At 33.5% G+C, this 16016-nt stretch overlaps 2 protein-coding genes across 2 annotated transcripts in view; one reads left to right on the top strand and one right to left on the bottom strand.

Moving 5' to 3' along the window:
* Positions 1 to 1913: 1913 nt before the first annotated feature.
* Positions 1914 to 12207, bottom strand: LOC129257938 (protein BRICK1-like). The gene is made up of 3 exons (XM_064096216.1): positions 12038 to 12207; positions 5853 to 5935; positions 1914 to 4623 (listed from the first exon to the last, which is right to left on the bottom strand). Exons 1-3 carry the CDS (start codon positions 12159 to 12161, stop codon positions 4597 to 4599), a joined length of 234 nt encoding a protein of 77 aa, XP_063952286.1. The 5' UTR covers positions 12162 to 12207; the 3' UTR covers positions 1914 to 4596.
* LOC129256570 (protein RD3-like) overlaps positions 12139 to 16016 on the top strand; it is a 30124-nt gene continuing 26246 nt past the window's right edge. Inside the window, exon 1 of the mRNA XM_064096215.1 lies at positions 12139 to 13094. The gene's annotated coding sequence lies outside the window, so the exon portion shown is untranslated. The remainder of the gene's footprint in view (positions 13095 to 16016) is intronic.

Here is a 16016-nt window from a genome sequence, read left to right on the forward strand (position 1 = left end):
ATCATTTCTTTGTTGATGGACAGAATATTGGAAGGATGGATTAAAGGATGAATGACTTGATGGATGGAAAAGTGGGTGGGTGGACGGACGGTACGTGGGTGGGTGGGTGGATGGAAGAAAGGGAGGATAGATGGGTGGGATGAATGTTTTGACAGATGGATATTAGGCTGGATAGAACGGTCGGTGGGTGGATGAATGGATGGAGGGTTGGTTGGACAGATAGATGGGTGAATTGATGGTTGGAAGGGAGGGAGGATAGATATGTGGGATGAATACAGTAGTAAGTTGGATAGAACGGTGAGTGGATGGATGGAGGGCTGGATTAAAGGGTTGGTTGGACAGATGGATGGTGGATGGAAGGAGGATAGATGTGTGGGATGAATGGCAAGATGGATAGAACGGCGAGTGGATGGATGGGTGGAAGCATCAATGGATGGATTGATGGATGGAGGATTGGATTAAAGGGTTGGTTGGACAGATGGATGAGTGAATTGATGGACGGATGGATAGATTGATGGGTGAATGAATGGATGGATAGGTGGAGGAATGAATTGAAGGAAAGACGAGTTAATGAATGCATTAAAAAAATTATGCATATTCCCCATACATTCATATACACTGGAAACTGTTTAACCCTATCAAGGCTGGGATATTTTGGGAGAACATATGGCTGGGGTGAGAGGCCTCACAGACCCCCCCCTTGAGATCTCCGCTGTCAACCGCACAATCGCACTATAAAATTGGCACACAGGTTGTCTGGGACATAACCTATTAAGTTGTATAGTAATTCAATTTATGCAAATTGCTATTAATTGGTTGTACATGTACTAAGTATGTGTAATTAGTAAGCAAAATCACACTTTTTTAACTCCCTAAATACTAAATAAAGCTCCAAATGTTCAAATTTTTGTGCAGAAATTCTTTGTGGTGTTCTCAGCTAATGTACATGAAAAAAATTGCGATATCAGATCAATTTCTTATGTATTATATTGGGGTTTTTTTTTTCAATTTCTTTTGTATTTATTTTTTTAGACCTTTTGTTTTCCATTTTTTTTATGAACCTTGTTGGGGACTCTTTCGAGATCATAAACTGCATAAAATAAATCCATTCAGACCAGCAAAACTAAAAAAAATCATACATTTATGATTTTTGGTTGAAAACACAACTGACTTGCACTTACATCTACAAAATGTTGTGTTATTTGGGAACTGCGTACCTGGACGTCACTAGCCTATAATCTAGGCGGAGGCTGCAGTTATTGTCGTTGCTGTTACGCTGAACGCAAGCAATAAGTCTGATGTGGCACAATTCGTAGCTTGTATTCAGTATAAGAGCAAAGAATAACTGCAGCCTCCACCTAGATTATAGGCCAGGACGTCACAAATTTGGTCTTAAAAGATGCGCAAGAATTGAAAGAATAAAGTCTGTGAGCGACGCGGTCAAAAAAATTTGTTTGGCGAAAATATTGCGCAAATCGTTGAGGCCCTCCCCACCCCCCTCCCGGCCTAGATAGGGTTAATGCTGAGTAAATTTAGGTCATTAAAAAAATTATTTTACATTAATATATTCAGAATTTTGTGCCATCAATGACAGTAAAATCTAATCAACCAAGTAGACAGTAATACATCAAGGAAAGGGAAATATATTCCCCTAAATCAAAAAGGGTCAATTTTTTTGACATGTTTTTAGCGAAATAACTAGGTGGGAATGTTTAAATCAATCTGTCATGTGCAAAATTGTACTTTTTAGATATTAAGTTGGTGTCCTTTTTCTGATTCATTCAGGACTGCTGTCACAGTCAGTCACATGAACACACACACACATAATACAAACGATAATACAAAAACTATTTCATCAAATACAACTTTAGAATTCTGGTAAAGACAAGCTTGGTAACAATAAACGAAAAATGTGCAATTTATACAAAGTGTTTTTTTATTAAGAAAATCTACCATACTCTACATAAATATTCAACATTCATAAGTGACATGAAAGTGAGCGTGAGACATTTCCTGTTCTCTCCACAAACTTTCAAAATTACATGATTTGCTTTCAATACACATTACCTTTCGATGATATGGAAAATATGATGAATTGAGTCCTAATAAATACAATGGCTCTAAGTTTGAGTTTTTATTACCAGTTACAATTAAAGAAATCACCTGAAAACTGTAAAAAGTAACCAGGGTGAGGGTCGAATGTTTTTTGCGTTTTTTTTTTCTTTCACGAGAGACTATCTTCACATCTGTGGGGATCAGGGGAGTGTTTCATAAAACATCTGAATTCAATCTGAGCCAATCAGAGGCAAGGATTTCATTTGCTTATAAGTAGTCAGTTAAAATCACAAATGCCCAAATTCACAAAGGTGGTTTTTAAAACCATCGGTTTAACCCATGGTTTATGCAGATTTCCTGTATAAATTACACTTATTTACCGCGTACATTAAAAAATGTCCAGTGCTGATGCGCGCTTTTGTCACAGTGCGTCAAATTGACGCCTGTTGCCATGGTTAAGTACGCTATTTTATTCATTAGTCCACTGTTTTGAATTAATGAGTCCACCCTTTAAAAAAAAAAACACCTTTAAAAACCACCATTTTTTATTCGGGCCATACTGTTTGCTTCATGAAATGTTCCAGAGATTGATACCAAATCAAAGGATTGGCCTTTATTATTGCATCCTATAATAATAGACTAACAGGCAAGCAATACTTGTTTATGGTCATATCTGGGCTACTTTTTCTGTGGTTATTTTGATAGATTTTCATTTAGATGAAATTAATTCAATTAATCTACATGTAGGACACATGGCAATGATCATTTTACAGAATATTCTGAACATGGTTCAGGGACAGAGATCATAAAAATCCATTCCAAAATTATCTTCTTCTTTTTATAGATACAAAGATCATTCAATTGTCCAAAAAAATGTAGTTCATGGATACTCAAAAGATTCAGTTTTAGTTTATGGGCGGCACTTTAAATTTACAGCAATTTACAGCAAATGTTTTCTTTTTGTTTGTTTGTGTGCTTGCTTGCTTTATCAGTTAGCCAACATCATTGTACATGTACACACACATTTGTTCTTTGTTGAACATTGTGTAATTAAATACAAGAAAAATTGAAAAATATAAATGCATATTCTTCAAAACTTGTATGCCAACATGCAATCTAAACTCTACAGTAATATACATGAGAACTAGAAATAGTATCATTAATTCAAGCTCATTCCTTTCTTCTTGCCTCAACTATCTGCGAAATATATATATCTCTTTTATAAAATACAAATAGAAGTAACATACAAATTGTATACTAATAGATAGGTACCTTTATATATACATACATTTTCAATAATGCAAACGATTACTGACCGAGCTGTCTATTCACATTTGCTCACACTTGCCATTTACAACCAAAGTATTTTGTGTTTTCTTCTTCTTCATTCACAAAATAAAAAAAGGCCATTATTCAATTTAACTAAAAGGGTTGAGCAAATTTTTTTAGTCCTGACTCCTGAAGTGTATTTCTAGTCAACTACTTTTTGTGTGAGAATAAGAATAATCTGTCGGGTCATGCATGAGTGTACAAACAAAATTGTCCCTATTCATAGTAAACAATCTGAGATTTTTGTATTAACCTTACTATCATACATAAATTTGTCAATCAATAAGTACAGGAACACTTCAACTAAGTTATTTTGCTCAAAAAACCTTAGTTGAAAGTTGTATTCAATTTGGGGGAAATGCACTACAACATATGTATTTAAATCTTGTTTATACAATCAAAGTGAAATAATTATAAAGAAATTAAACTAAAGCCCGGCTCACACTATGCGATTCCTTGCGATCCGAATTTCAAAGAAAATGGTGATAACATTTGATATGGACATTCCAAAAAATAAAATTGCACAGGTCAGCGTTCAGAATAGTGGTAGGACTACTGAAATCAAAATTCAGTCCAGTTTGAGCCTCCCTGAATGAATAAAAACGAATTCAATCCAAATTGTAATGACGTCATCATCAGCTGCGACTGGAAGCCGATTTGGACTTTACTCCGACCACAGGGCTTGCTGCAAAGAAAACATATGATTTCAGTATTCCTAACATTATGCCAAGCTTTAAATAAAATAATTTTACTTCTTGGAACTGTCATATTTGATACAAAGTGTGATTTCTTGAAAAATCGTGTCGCAACGAATCGCATAGTGTGAGCCGGGCTTGATGTATAATAAGAATCATCCATGTGTACATGTAGCTCCTTGGCAAGTTACAAGACAAATTACATCATGGCAGTAGGGGTCTTTCCAATCAACAGTACAAACAAGGGTCGGTTGTGTTTGAAAGAAGGTGGGGAGAGAGAAAGAGAAAGGGATAGAGAGGAGGAGATAAAGAGGAATCTTGTCAGTAGCTATCTTTTTAAAATTGTTACAGGATTTTTTTTTAGATTTAAATATTATTACGCAGAGATGACCTCTATTGACCATTTAGTAGACCCTGGTGTGGCCTTGTTTCATACTGTGATGCCCATAGCCTCCCTCTGTGAATTATTCCTCCCGCCACTTTGATGGTTTATAGAATTATTGTAGCCCTCCTAGTTTCAGACCAGTGTGTCCCCTCTTGTAACCTGTTAAATGCAAAATGAAAAAAAAAATAGTAGCTTCTCACATACAAGTATGACATGAAAAAAAAATCAAACTTTAAATATTGTGCTGTTTTTGCTAGGTTTTCATTAAAATGTTTCTCTCATTATTCTGTTTTTTAGTGAGGTTGACTTTGGGCGAATTTCAGGCCAGGGAATCCAACCTAAACATTATTTTGTTGTATGAATTGGTAATACCATTGCCATGTAAGGTAGTAGGATTACTCCTCCATTTGCTCCAATGCTTAACAAATGAATAAATTGAATAAATCTTTCACAAGTTTTACTCATACAGTGTAATGATTGCTTTTCTGTGATACAAATAACAATACACATGCCAGTGGCAGATCCAAGCCAGGTTTCATATACATGTAATAACATCTCACGGTCTTTATTTCAAGTTCACAATACATGTAGTCGGCTCATCAAAACAATATGTCTAATCCAACTGGATCTGTCCCTGTATGATCTCTACTGTACATCCTGTAAATCCTGAAAAAGTCTGTGATGGGAGGAAGCCAGGGACTGAAATCAGCCTAAAACTAAAGAATGAAATCTCTTATTTTAGCATCTATCAATGTCATATTTTGATTACCGCTCATATACAGTATGTATTAGGAGAAGGTGTTGGGACAAAACCACAAATTCCTTATACCGGTAATTGAATACACTGCAAATAATGGGAAAGTCTTGCTACTTTTCTTCGTCTCACAATTTACTCCTATTCCTATTTCAAACAGTCATGACTTTCTTATTCCTTCTTATATTCCTTTCAAACTTTCTGTTATTTCCTTATATTTCTCATTTCATCCATATTATCAAACATCACATATCCCTTCAATTTTGGATTCTATTTCAAAAGCGAACACATGTAGAAAATTGGGGCTATACAATTATGAGTGCAATAATTATTACCTGTGAGATGTATTTTGAAGTATACTAATACATGTAGTTGATTGATGAAAGAATTACAAAATGCTCTCAAAATGAGTATTTCATAATAAAGAGAGTAATACTTGGATTTATGAAAATAAAAAATAAAAAGATTCAATTTCTCTTTTTTTTGGTAGTGAGAATTCATTACAAGAAGAGGAGGAAGATGGAGAAGGAGCAGGAGGATAAGATGAAGAAGGCACAAGAAGGAGAAAAAGATTAAAAAAAGCGAGAGAAGGAAACAGAGAAGAGGTATAGCTGTCAATGAATGTCATACTTACTCTAGCTTCAAGATACTCTATCCTTCTCTCCAGTCCTGTCAATTTTTCATTCAGAACAGCTAGTCTTGATCTACATGATGTATCTGAAATGAAAAAAAAGATAATGTGGATATGAATACCTTGATTAGACAAAGTTAGAATTCATCTACAATTTCTGACACTGATACATGTAAGAAAGCACTGAATGTAACATGGCAATTTAGTTGATGTAACTTTACTATAAATGTAATATTACTTATTCATCTGCCTTCTTGATACACGTAATAGCCCTTCGGCCTCCAGAAGTATCTCAGAAAAGATGAAGCCACCATCACTCAGCATGCTCAGGAATAGCATGACACGTGCAATTTCTTAAAGGGATGGTCCGGGCTGAAAATATTTATATCTTAATACATACATGTAGAGTAGAATTCACTGAGCAAAATGCCAAAAATTTCATCAAACTCAGATAACAAATAATAAAGTTATTGAAGTTTAAAGTTAAGCAATATTTTGTGAAAACAGTCATCATGAATATTCATTAGGTGGGCTGATGATGTCACATCTCCACTTTCCGTTTTCTTATGTTATTACATAAAATCATAATTTTTTTTTATTTCATACTTGTGTGAATAATACATGTATGTCTCCTTATGATGAAATAAGTTGCAGCAATAAATATATAATGCACTAAATCAGTTGTCAATTCAATTTTTCTAGTTTTTGGAGGAAAAAATTTGAATAAAACTAATTTCATATAATAAAATACAAAAGAACAAGTGGGGATGTGACATCATCAGCCCACCTACTGAATATTCATGAAGACTGCTTTCACAAAATATTGCTAAACTTTAAAATTCAATAACTTTGTTATTTGTTATCCGATTTTGATGAAATTTTTTGGCATTTTGCTCAGTGAATTCTACTCTATTTATTAAGCTATAAATACTTTCAGCCCGGACCATCCCTTTAAGCTTCCTTGAAACATATTCAAACAATACATGGGCAAAATCACACACACATTGCATTGGTCAGATTACGCACCGTAGAGGACACGCACATGTAGGCCTACCACACATCTCTCTCATGTCAGTGCCCTAAGCGACGAAGGCATTTAAATTAAGCATGACTCCAATTCACACTAAACTCTTTGTGAAATAACTCTGTAATTAACCTCACAAAAATTAAATACGAAATTAGAAATAATTGCACATCACTGTCGACATATGCTGACTTGTTGTTATTTTGGGCTTAAGGCGCGTACCAATCAGATGCAAATATTTATGCCAACAACATCTTGTTATTGTTTTTGCCTGTTTTGCCAAAAATTCTTGTCTCTTCTAGTCTTCTTTAAAGTTTAATGACAGACTCACAAAAGAGTTTTATGTAAGATTTGGGGACATTTTATCTGGCCCCCTGGTAGAGGATTTGAATTATTCTTCTATAAAATATGAACTATCTTCTAGTCAAAAACAGAGTGTTGTGTTATGTTGATACATAAACCAAACAAAGATGAATTTTTTTGGAGAGTTATCAACCTATTTCATTGATCAATGATGATGTAAAAATATGCTCTAAAGTTTTTCAACACATTTACAAAAAGTAATACATTTGATTATCGATCCAGTTCAACAAGCTTATATTAAAGGTAGAAATATTGCAGAGGAAATTTGAAATGTACATGATATGTTTTATTACCTTAATACATTGTATCAATTGACTTTAAGAAAGCTTTTGATTCAATTGATCACAATTTTATTTTTAAAGCGGGTCAAAACAATTTATCAAAACATTGAGGGATGTGTGCTTAATCGTGGTCATTCTACAGGTTATTTCCCTATATCCAGATGTGTAAGGCAGGGGGATCCATTATCTCAGTACCTTTTTTCTGATTGCCTTCAACAATTTAGCTGCACATATAAGAAATAAATAAGAGATTACACAAGTTAGTTTTGGATCATATGAATCAAAACTCTCAATGTATGCCGGTGACTTTTGTGCATTTTGTTCAAATTAGGCTATAATTCAGTTAGTCTTGCTTGAAATATCAAGACAATTTGAGAGTTGTTCCAGCCGGACGTTTAACAAAGAAAAGGTCTACACAAATACTAAAACTAGATGTTCATTGTATCAATGGCGTCAGCACACTAGAAAATATAAAAGTCATTGGAACAGATGTTGGGTATGATGCTGAAGACCTCCAAGAGAAAAAAAATTCAACTTTAAAGGTCTATTGTTATCCACAAAACAGGAATTAAATATGTGGAAACAACAAAATTTAACCTTGTTTGGTAAAATCCAAATTATCAAGTCATTCATATATTTCTTTTTTCATCAATCACTTTACCCCGCTAAGTAGTGAAAGAGATTGAAACCATTTTTTTACGAATTTTTGTGGGAAGGGAAAGATAAAATCAGGAGAAATGCGCTTATTCAACAAATTGAAGAGGGCAGACTCGAAATGGTAGATGATATCAGAAATTTCTGCTTAGCAGCTAATGTGGATTTGACGATTGAAAAGTGGAAGCAACCAAGCTTGGTTTAATATTTTAAAATTTTATACACGGAAAGCTGGCAGTAGATTTCTCCTTGACTGTAATTTTGAAAGTAATGTATTACATTCACAGCTACATGTACATTGTTTTTATCATTGTTTTTATATTTCTGTATTGGAAGACTGGCAATTGATCTGTTCCTCAACATTCTAAGATTCAACTCAACAAAAGAATCATTTTTTTCTCAACACCTATTTGATATTAAGGGGGTTATAACGAGGCATCACATTATGTCATCAGATGCCTCTTTAAAACGTTATGACTTGAAATAACAGAAAGGAAAAGGGATCAAAATGTTATTCAATTTCAGGTAGATGAAATTAATTTTCTAAAAGACGATATTGTAATGCCCAATCCTTTCAGAGAAGTTCTTTTCGATTAAAGGGTAAGTACAGATTAAGCGATTTTGTATTATTCAAGGCTCCACATTAACTTTTTTTGGTGGTGGCCCGTTCGGGCCACCAAAACCATCAAATAATTTTTTTTGGTGGCCCGATATTAAAGTTTGGTGGCCCGAAAAATATAAAGACAAACATTAAAAATGAATAAAACAAATTTCTGAAATATTAATTCTGCAGCCACTACCACTAAGTTACTTTCACTTTATACATCTTGTATGTAAACCTTGTTTGCTGTTATTTTACTTTGCTAATTGATAATTGTTTCTATCGTCGTAAAAATGAAATGATTGAAAGTGAATAAATGAATTGTATTGTTCGCAGGTTGTGTGGACTTTTTTTAAATCTCTGTATAGAGATAATGGTAAAGTAAATAAATAGTTCATAGCAAACTCAGATAGATGTACAAAACAATGGTTTTTCCTTCCTTCCACTTTGAATCCTAAAACCTAGATTATGCATGCCCCAAATCCAGTTTATTTCTGTTTTCTCTTTTGCAGCATATTATAGAAGGAGAAAATCACAGAAAAATATGCTGCAAAATTAGAATAATGCATGAAAGGGGGAAACAAACGAAAATAATTTTCAAAAAGTATATAACAAAAAGAAAACAAAAATAATAAAAGAAATTAGTGAAATAAAACAAAAGAAAGAAAATGAAGAAAGAAAAAAACAAAGAACAGGGAAAAAAAGATAAAAAAGAAAAGAAAAAAATCAGAGAGAAAAAAGAAAAGAAAATGAAAGAAAAGAAAAATTAATAAAACAAAGTTAATATAAAAATGGGGAAAAGGGGAAAATTAAGAAGCCATTACATATATTTTTTAACAGCTGTGGCAACAGTCTATTCTGACTGGAATATAATTAAAATCCAAGCAAATAATTTTCACTTGCCTTTTGGGAATGGCACATTTCTATTTTTATATCAGGCATATTCAATAGGAAGGAGTATAAATGGTTTAACCACTGTCAAAAAAAAAGGAGAAAAAAAAAGAAAACGGCAAAAACTATATCTGGAAAAAAAGTGTGAGAAAAGTCCTTCCCTATATTTGCCAAAATGTTGGGAAAAAAAATCACATTTCATGTCAATGAAATGCCTTCCCAAAGTATTTGCTTTCTCAAGAGTAGTTTAAGAAGTCATTTATAAACAAGAAAGAAAGAAACTGTCTGTTTGTTTAAGGCTAGAAAATACACAGCTTCGAAAGAAACCAAGTATCAACATACATACAAATGCACACGTGGGACTGTGATGTACTTGCCTATGTGTTTTTATGTGTATTAATTCATGTGGAAATCTGTCTTTTTGAGTCAAAAGAGAGGTCATAATTCCTCTTCTTAATACTTGCAAATAATCAGGGTACACCAGATTTTCGTAATAAAGACTGTAGAATTGCATTTCATTGGTGTAAAAGGTGACTTTGACTTAGATTTTCAAAGTTCTGTGGAAGATTTCTCAGCAGCAACATTTTTTATCGCAGCTCCCTGAGTCTGAATAGGCTGAGCTAGATCTAGAGCACAGCTGTATGCAGTGGCTTCATGCAAAGCTCACGCCAGCCGGCCGGCGTGGCTGGCTGGATAATAGCTACTGTATGCTATAGCTGTAGGCCTAATATGCAAACTTTGTGTGTGTGTATTTGTGTGTAGATCAACAAAAAGGGCGCATGACGAACTGGCTTGCAATTTGAGCTGTAGAAAGTTGATAAATGCGTGCAAAATTGGGAGAAAAATTGCGCTACTTTGAAAATTATTGGTTGCCCGATTCGGGCCACCAAAACTTAACATTTTATCAATAATGGTTGCCCGAGGTGAATTTTTGGTGGCCACCGCTAATGTCGAGCCTTGTATTATTTAAAGTTAGAAAAATAACATTAAATACATGTACATCCATTGATACAAGAACTAGAGAATTTCAGTTTAAAGTCCTAAATAATCTATATTTTTTTAATTATAACTTGTTTAAAATGAAAATAGAAGATTCGCCAGAATGCTCTTTGGGATGTCTAAAGATTATGAAACTTTAGAGCAGGCACTATGGCATTATAGCTACAATGTACATGTACGTACAAACATTTTGGAACGAATTTATCAATGTTTGATTTTCTACTCTGAACGAACAGACCATAATTGTAGGATTTCTAGAAAAAGATAAAGAATCATATCTTACTTATTCTTGCAAAAAGATGTATTTACACAAGTATAAATAGTAATAAGCCAAGCATTTTATTTTAAAAGAATTTTATTTTCTTTGTATGCATATTGCTAAATCTCCATCAAAGAAAATGGAAATGTGTTATGCCATTATTTACTTCTAGTCACTGCCTAAAACGATTGGGATTTATTTTTGTTTAGTTTAGTTTATACCGCTATTATATTTTCCGCATACATTCGTATTCCGAAGGTTCGTATTTCCGAAGGTTCGTAATTCCGAAGGTTCGTTAGTCTGAAAACGAAATGAGGTTCGTAATTCCGAAGGTTCGTTAGTCCGAAAACTAATGATTAACGAGCCTTATTTCGTTTTCGGACTAACGAACCTTATTTCGTTTTCGGATTATCGAACCTTCCGAATAACGCCACAAATGTTCGGATTAACGAACCCTTTTACGTTTTCGGATTAACGAACATCGAGGTATAGGCAATTTACGTGTTTCGGACTTACGAACCATCAGAATAAAGAACCTTCGGAATTACGAACCTTCGTAATTACGAAGTGTAACCATATTTTCTTTACTTACCTTTTCTTATAATTATGCAACGTACCTGTACCTATTTTTTGTATGCATTACTTCGTACAAACCAAAAATGCATGAATGTATCCTTATTGATTTATATTCATATTTGTATGTTTTATCGAAAGTATTGAAATATTATCATTTGAGGCCGAAAGGCGAAATGTACAAAAATCAACTTGAAAATGAAATTCACCGTTACGTTACGCATATGATATGAATTGATCTAGAAACTAGAAGTAAAAATAGAATATAGAAAGAAGTGTTTGAAAATGTATTCATATATAATCTACCATGAATCACTTCTCTGAAATATAGCAATAATTTTTGTATTAATTGAAACGTTGATACAGCCCGTTATCAAATTTAAGTTAAAATTAAAAGATTCGGTCGATTTCACCAGATGTGCAAACTAAATACAAATAGCACACAAAGAATCCTACGAGTGGGGCAACACGAAGTCACTCCCATTTCCCACACACGCCCACACTTTTAATGATTTCATCACCAAAAAATACAATTAGACTCACCAAAAGAGTTGAGGAAATCTGCTATCTTTTTTATATTGGTTGTTATAATTTCGATGTACTCCCTGTTTGCCCAGTCCTCTTGAATTTGATTCCGGACAGTTGATTGAGGCATTGATCGAGACATTTTGGAAAATGAGTGCCAATTTTGATGTCAACGCGCAGTGGTATTAATCGTAAAATCATATATTAAAACTGAATTTGCTCTTAAAAGGAGAATTAACAAATTATTGAAGAATAATTTTTATTTTATAGATATTTTAGTATATTTTATACTCGAAAAATTATTAATTGTTAGTTGTTAATGTTAATGTCATGGGTAAATCAGAAGAACTGTGTTTTGTTTTCCGTGAGTAGAGCTCGAAACTTCCGGGTTTCCTCCTTCTTCATGCGGACAAGCTTCGGGGAGAAATTCCGAAGAGCTTTGTCAAAGTGCATCAGCGCCAGCTCACGCTTCCGATCACCCATCCTTCATTTCTCGATTTTTGCGGCTGCTCGCTCACGCTCGACAGACTCTATTGTCGCCTAAGCTATGACTGATAGAGGATGGACACAAACTTTAAGAGAGAGTCCTGATTGGCTAATATGAGGAGTAAATCGCATCAATATGTATCTGTTTTATTGAACCGTGATAATGCAGCCAGTGATTTGTAAATTTCTCTACTTGATCTCGAGGGTACTGACATTATTATCTACGGATTGTACATCGACGGACACCCGAATTGGTCGGTTCACGTATCTTTCAGACACCCGCTGGATCGTTTTAGCAGCGGCGAACATACAAATTACAGTAGGTGTTTGAAACTTGCCTTTGGCGCTGAACTCCTCTTAACTCTTGTTGAGTTGATAAATCTCAGGCAAAATCTACACTGTTCTGCTTTTTTTTGCTTCTGCACTTCAATATCATCAAGTCGATTTGAGAGACAAAGCTAGCTCATGGCCTGACTGCATTGACAATTCCAAGAAATGGAAATTGGAAGTGAACTGATGATGGATAAATAGCTCTAAGAAACTGAAAGGAGATATATATTTTCCATATTTTTTGTCAACCGGGCTTTATGTAAGTATGTGTTTGATTTACATGTAGTTCTTTATCTAAACTGATTAAATCAGTGATGTTATTGAACTTATTGTAAAACTTGGTTTTGTCTTGTTCTTTTTTGTTCTCTAAAAAAAATCTTGTAGACTACTTTTAATTTAAAGTCATGGGCCGCTTTTCACCATTTTATGATGGCAACATCAGGCCCACAGAACAATCTTTAAAAAAAAAAAAAAAAAAAAAACTTTTTGAAAAAATTGATTTTAGATGGACCTACTTCAACTTTTTTTAGGAAGTGGAACAACTATATAGGGTCTAAAAACTTTTAGGAAGTGAAACAGTAAGGTTTATACAATAAAAAATATATATCACTAGGTAGGCCTGTACCAATAATGTGTTGGGGTTTTTTTTATTCAAGTATTAAAATCTTTGATTATCCACTTTCTTAGGTTTATCTTTAGGGGAAGAAATAAGTTGACCATTTATTATTACCCCCTAGTTGTACATGTATATCACAGTGAGGATGAAGAGGAGGGTGGTGTTATGTTGGTGATGATGGTGGTGGTGGTGATGGTGGTGGTGATGGTAATGATGATGGTGGTGGTGATGGTGGTGGTGATGGTGATGATGATGGTGATGATGATGGTGATTATGATGAATATGATGATGCATGATGATGATGGTGATGATGATGATAAAGAGGAGGAGGATGTTGGCAATGGTAATGGTGATGATGATTATGATGATGTTGGTGATGGTGATGATTATTGCATTGATTTATAATGATAATGATAATAATAATAATGATATTGATAAAAATAACTATAAAATTAATGATAACAGTAATCATAATTTTGATAATGATAATAATATTAGTAATTATCAAAACAATAATTGTGATTTGTGATAATGATAGTGATAATAATGATAAAATGACAATTATAAATAATTTATGATGATATAATAATGATAACTAACAACAATATCTGATAATAATGATGGTCACAATAATTATAATAGAAAAAATATTTATTATAATTACAGTTATAATTCATTAATGAAAGATAATTATGGTAACATTTGGAAAATGATTATGATGATGTAGATAATTCAATGATAATATTGATACATGTAAGTTTGTAATATCTGAAAATGATAGTATGTGTTATGATAAATGATTCAAGTTTGCATTTTAAATACCATAGGTCTAAGTCACATGGATTTTTTAACTTAAATAATAATAGTTGCTTTGCAAAGTCTCTCTTCAGGCTTATTTTTAACAGATTTTTAAAGAGGTAGCAATGAACAATTTGCTGTTTGTCCCTGTACAGTATGTAACATAACATATAATGATTAGTAGTGAATACAAGAATATCAGGCTGCAATTCCTGGAAAAGGGACAAATTAATCTATGGCAGTAATATGCAGAAATTATCCATTACTTTATTCAAGGATAATGGTTAATGAATTACTGATCTGTGAATGAATAATAAATGACTACCAATTCCACTTTACCATAATACAGTGTAATACGACTAGTATGGCTAGTTAGCAATCCACCCCTTGTCAACATGAGTGATTTTTATTTTCATGCAACAATTTAATACCATAGGCATTGGTTGATTTATTCATAATAACATTGAATCTGTTTTGAAGAACAGACTTATAAAGGTATATGAATAGGTAGATATGATGAATCTGCTTGTATCCCAAGAGTGCATTCAGTGCACTAGTGTTCCTCCCTTTGTGATTTGCAATGTACTGTAGTTTTGGTAGCTTGTTTCGAAAGTCACCAAAAGCACCATCTCAGTGGCCAAACGGTATTGTGCAGTGGAATTGAGAATTTTACCATCTATGTTAACTGATATTGTTTTCCTAATGATTAATGTACTTGCCATCCTAGATTATTATTTTCTTTAAAATTTACTTTGATTGGATTTTGATACTACTAAGTACAATATTAATTTTCCATTATACTAAACAAAAATGTGATTTTTTTTTTTTTTTTCAATAATACATGTATATGCATAGCAGTGAATATTATGGGGGAAAAAACTTTTAAGCTATCAAATGATAATATTATTTCTAATGAAATAAATCTTGAAGAAGACTGTCATTATTAATACTATATTGCCTTAATAATGTAATTTCTTTAGAAAAATGGAAAGCCTTTGCTAAATTTTTGACCTAGAGCTGCACATTGTCACATCATTCACTATATTCAACAGCTTATAACACTAGTTAGTAACAAATTGGATACAGTACACATACTGCCTTGTTCTCTCATAGTTTTTGCAACTGGTGTAGAACTATTAGTCACCAGACAGAATGTAAATTTAACCCGCTTTCGAATATATCCATTACAACCTGTACAATAGAGCAGTCAGTGATTCCATTGACAAAGATCAAATGCCAAATTTGTCAGTGAAATTAATATTTCTCCCGTTTTAGCAGAGTTCACTGTACAGGCCGAGACCCATTCTTACGGTACTAATCTCTCCTAATGTACATTGGTAACATCTGTAGCCCATGCATTATTACAGGAAACTATCGACAACACTTAAAGAGTAACCCATAGCAACTAAAATCGTACCCTGAGCAACTGCAACAGTGAACTGTTAATTCATACCCTCCAGGCCAGCGGGGCCAACTCTAACGTAAACACCTCACATTAATGATAGACTTCGTTCCAACCTGTTACTCAATTTCTTCCCATTTGCTCCTTTAAAAGGCGAACTGTCGTCTCTGGTTTCATTCAAGTGCCACTTAGAGGAGGCTCCAGTCAGTGCCAAAATCCTCAAAATGTAATTTAGGAGCATGGGGCGATGGCAGCAATGATTCACCAGGACAGAAAGAATGTTCTTTTCACATTACTTCCATCACATTCTGGAGTCGGATATTTGTGATCTTTGCTTTTTTTTCTGAATAGGAAATTGATGTTCT

The sequence above is a fragment of the Lytechinus pictus genome, chromosome 3 (genome assembly GCF_037042905.1).
Source record: "Lytechinus pictus isolate F3 Inbred chromosome 3, Lp3.0, whole genome shotgun sequence".
NCBI classification, from domain to species: domain Eukaryota; kingdom Metazoa; phylum Echinodermata; class Echinoidea; order Temnopleuroida; family Toxopneustidae; genus Lytechinus; species Lytechinus pictus.

Bases quoted from the DNA above. Each gene is read 5' to 3' on its own strand.
- LOC129257938 (XM_064096216.1), bottom strand. From the start codon at position 12,161: ATGTCTCGATCAATGCCTCAATCAACTGTCCGGAATCAAATTCAAGAG. The intron at 5,936-12,037 runs GTGAGTCTAATT...TTTTCATTTCAG, and splicing joins AGATTTCCTCAACTCTTTTG to ATACATCATGTAGATCAAGA. The intron at 4,624-5,852 runs GTAAGTATGACA...TGCATTTAACAG, and splicing joins TAGAGTATCTTGAAGCTAGA to GTTACAAGAGGGGACACACT.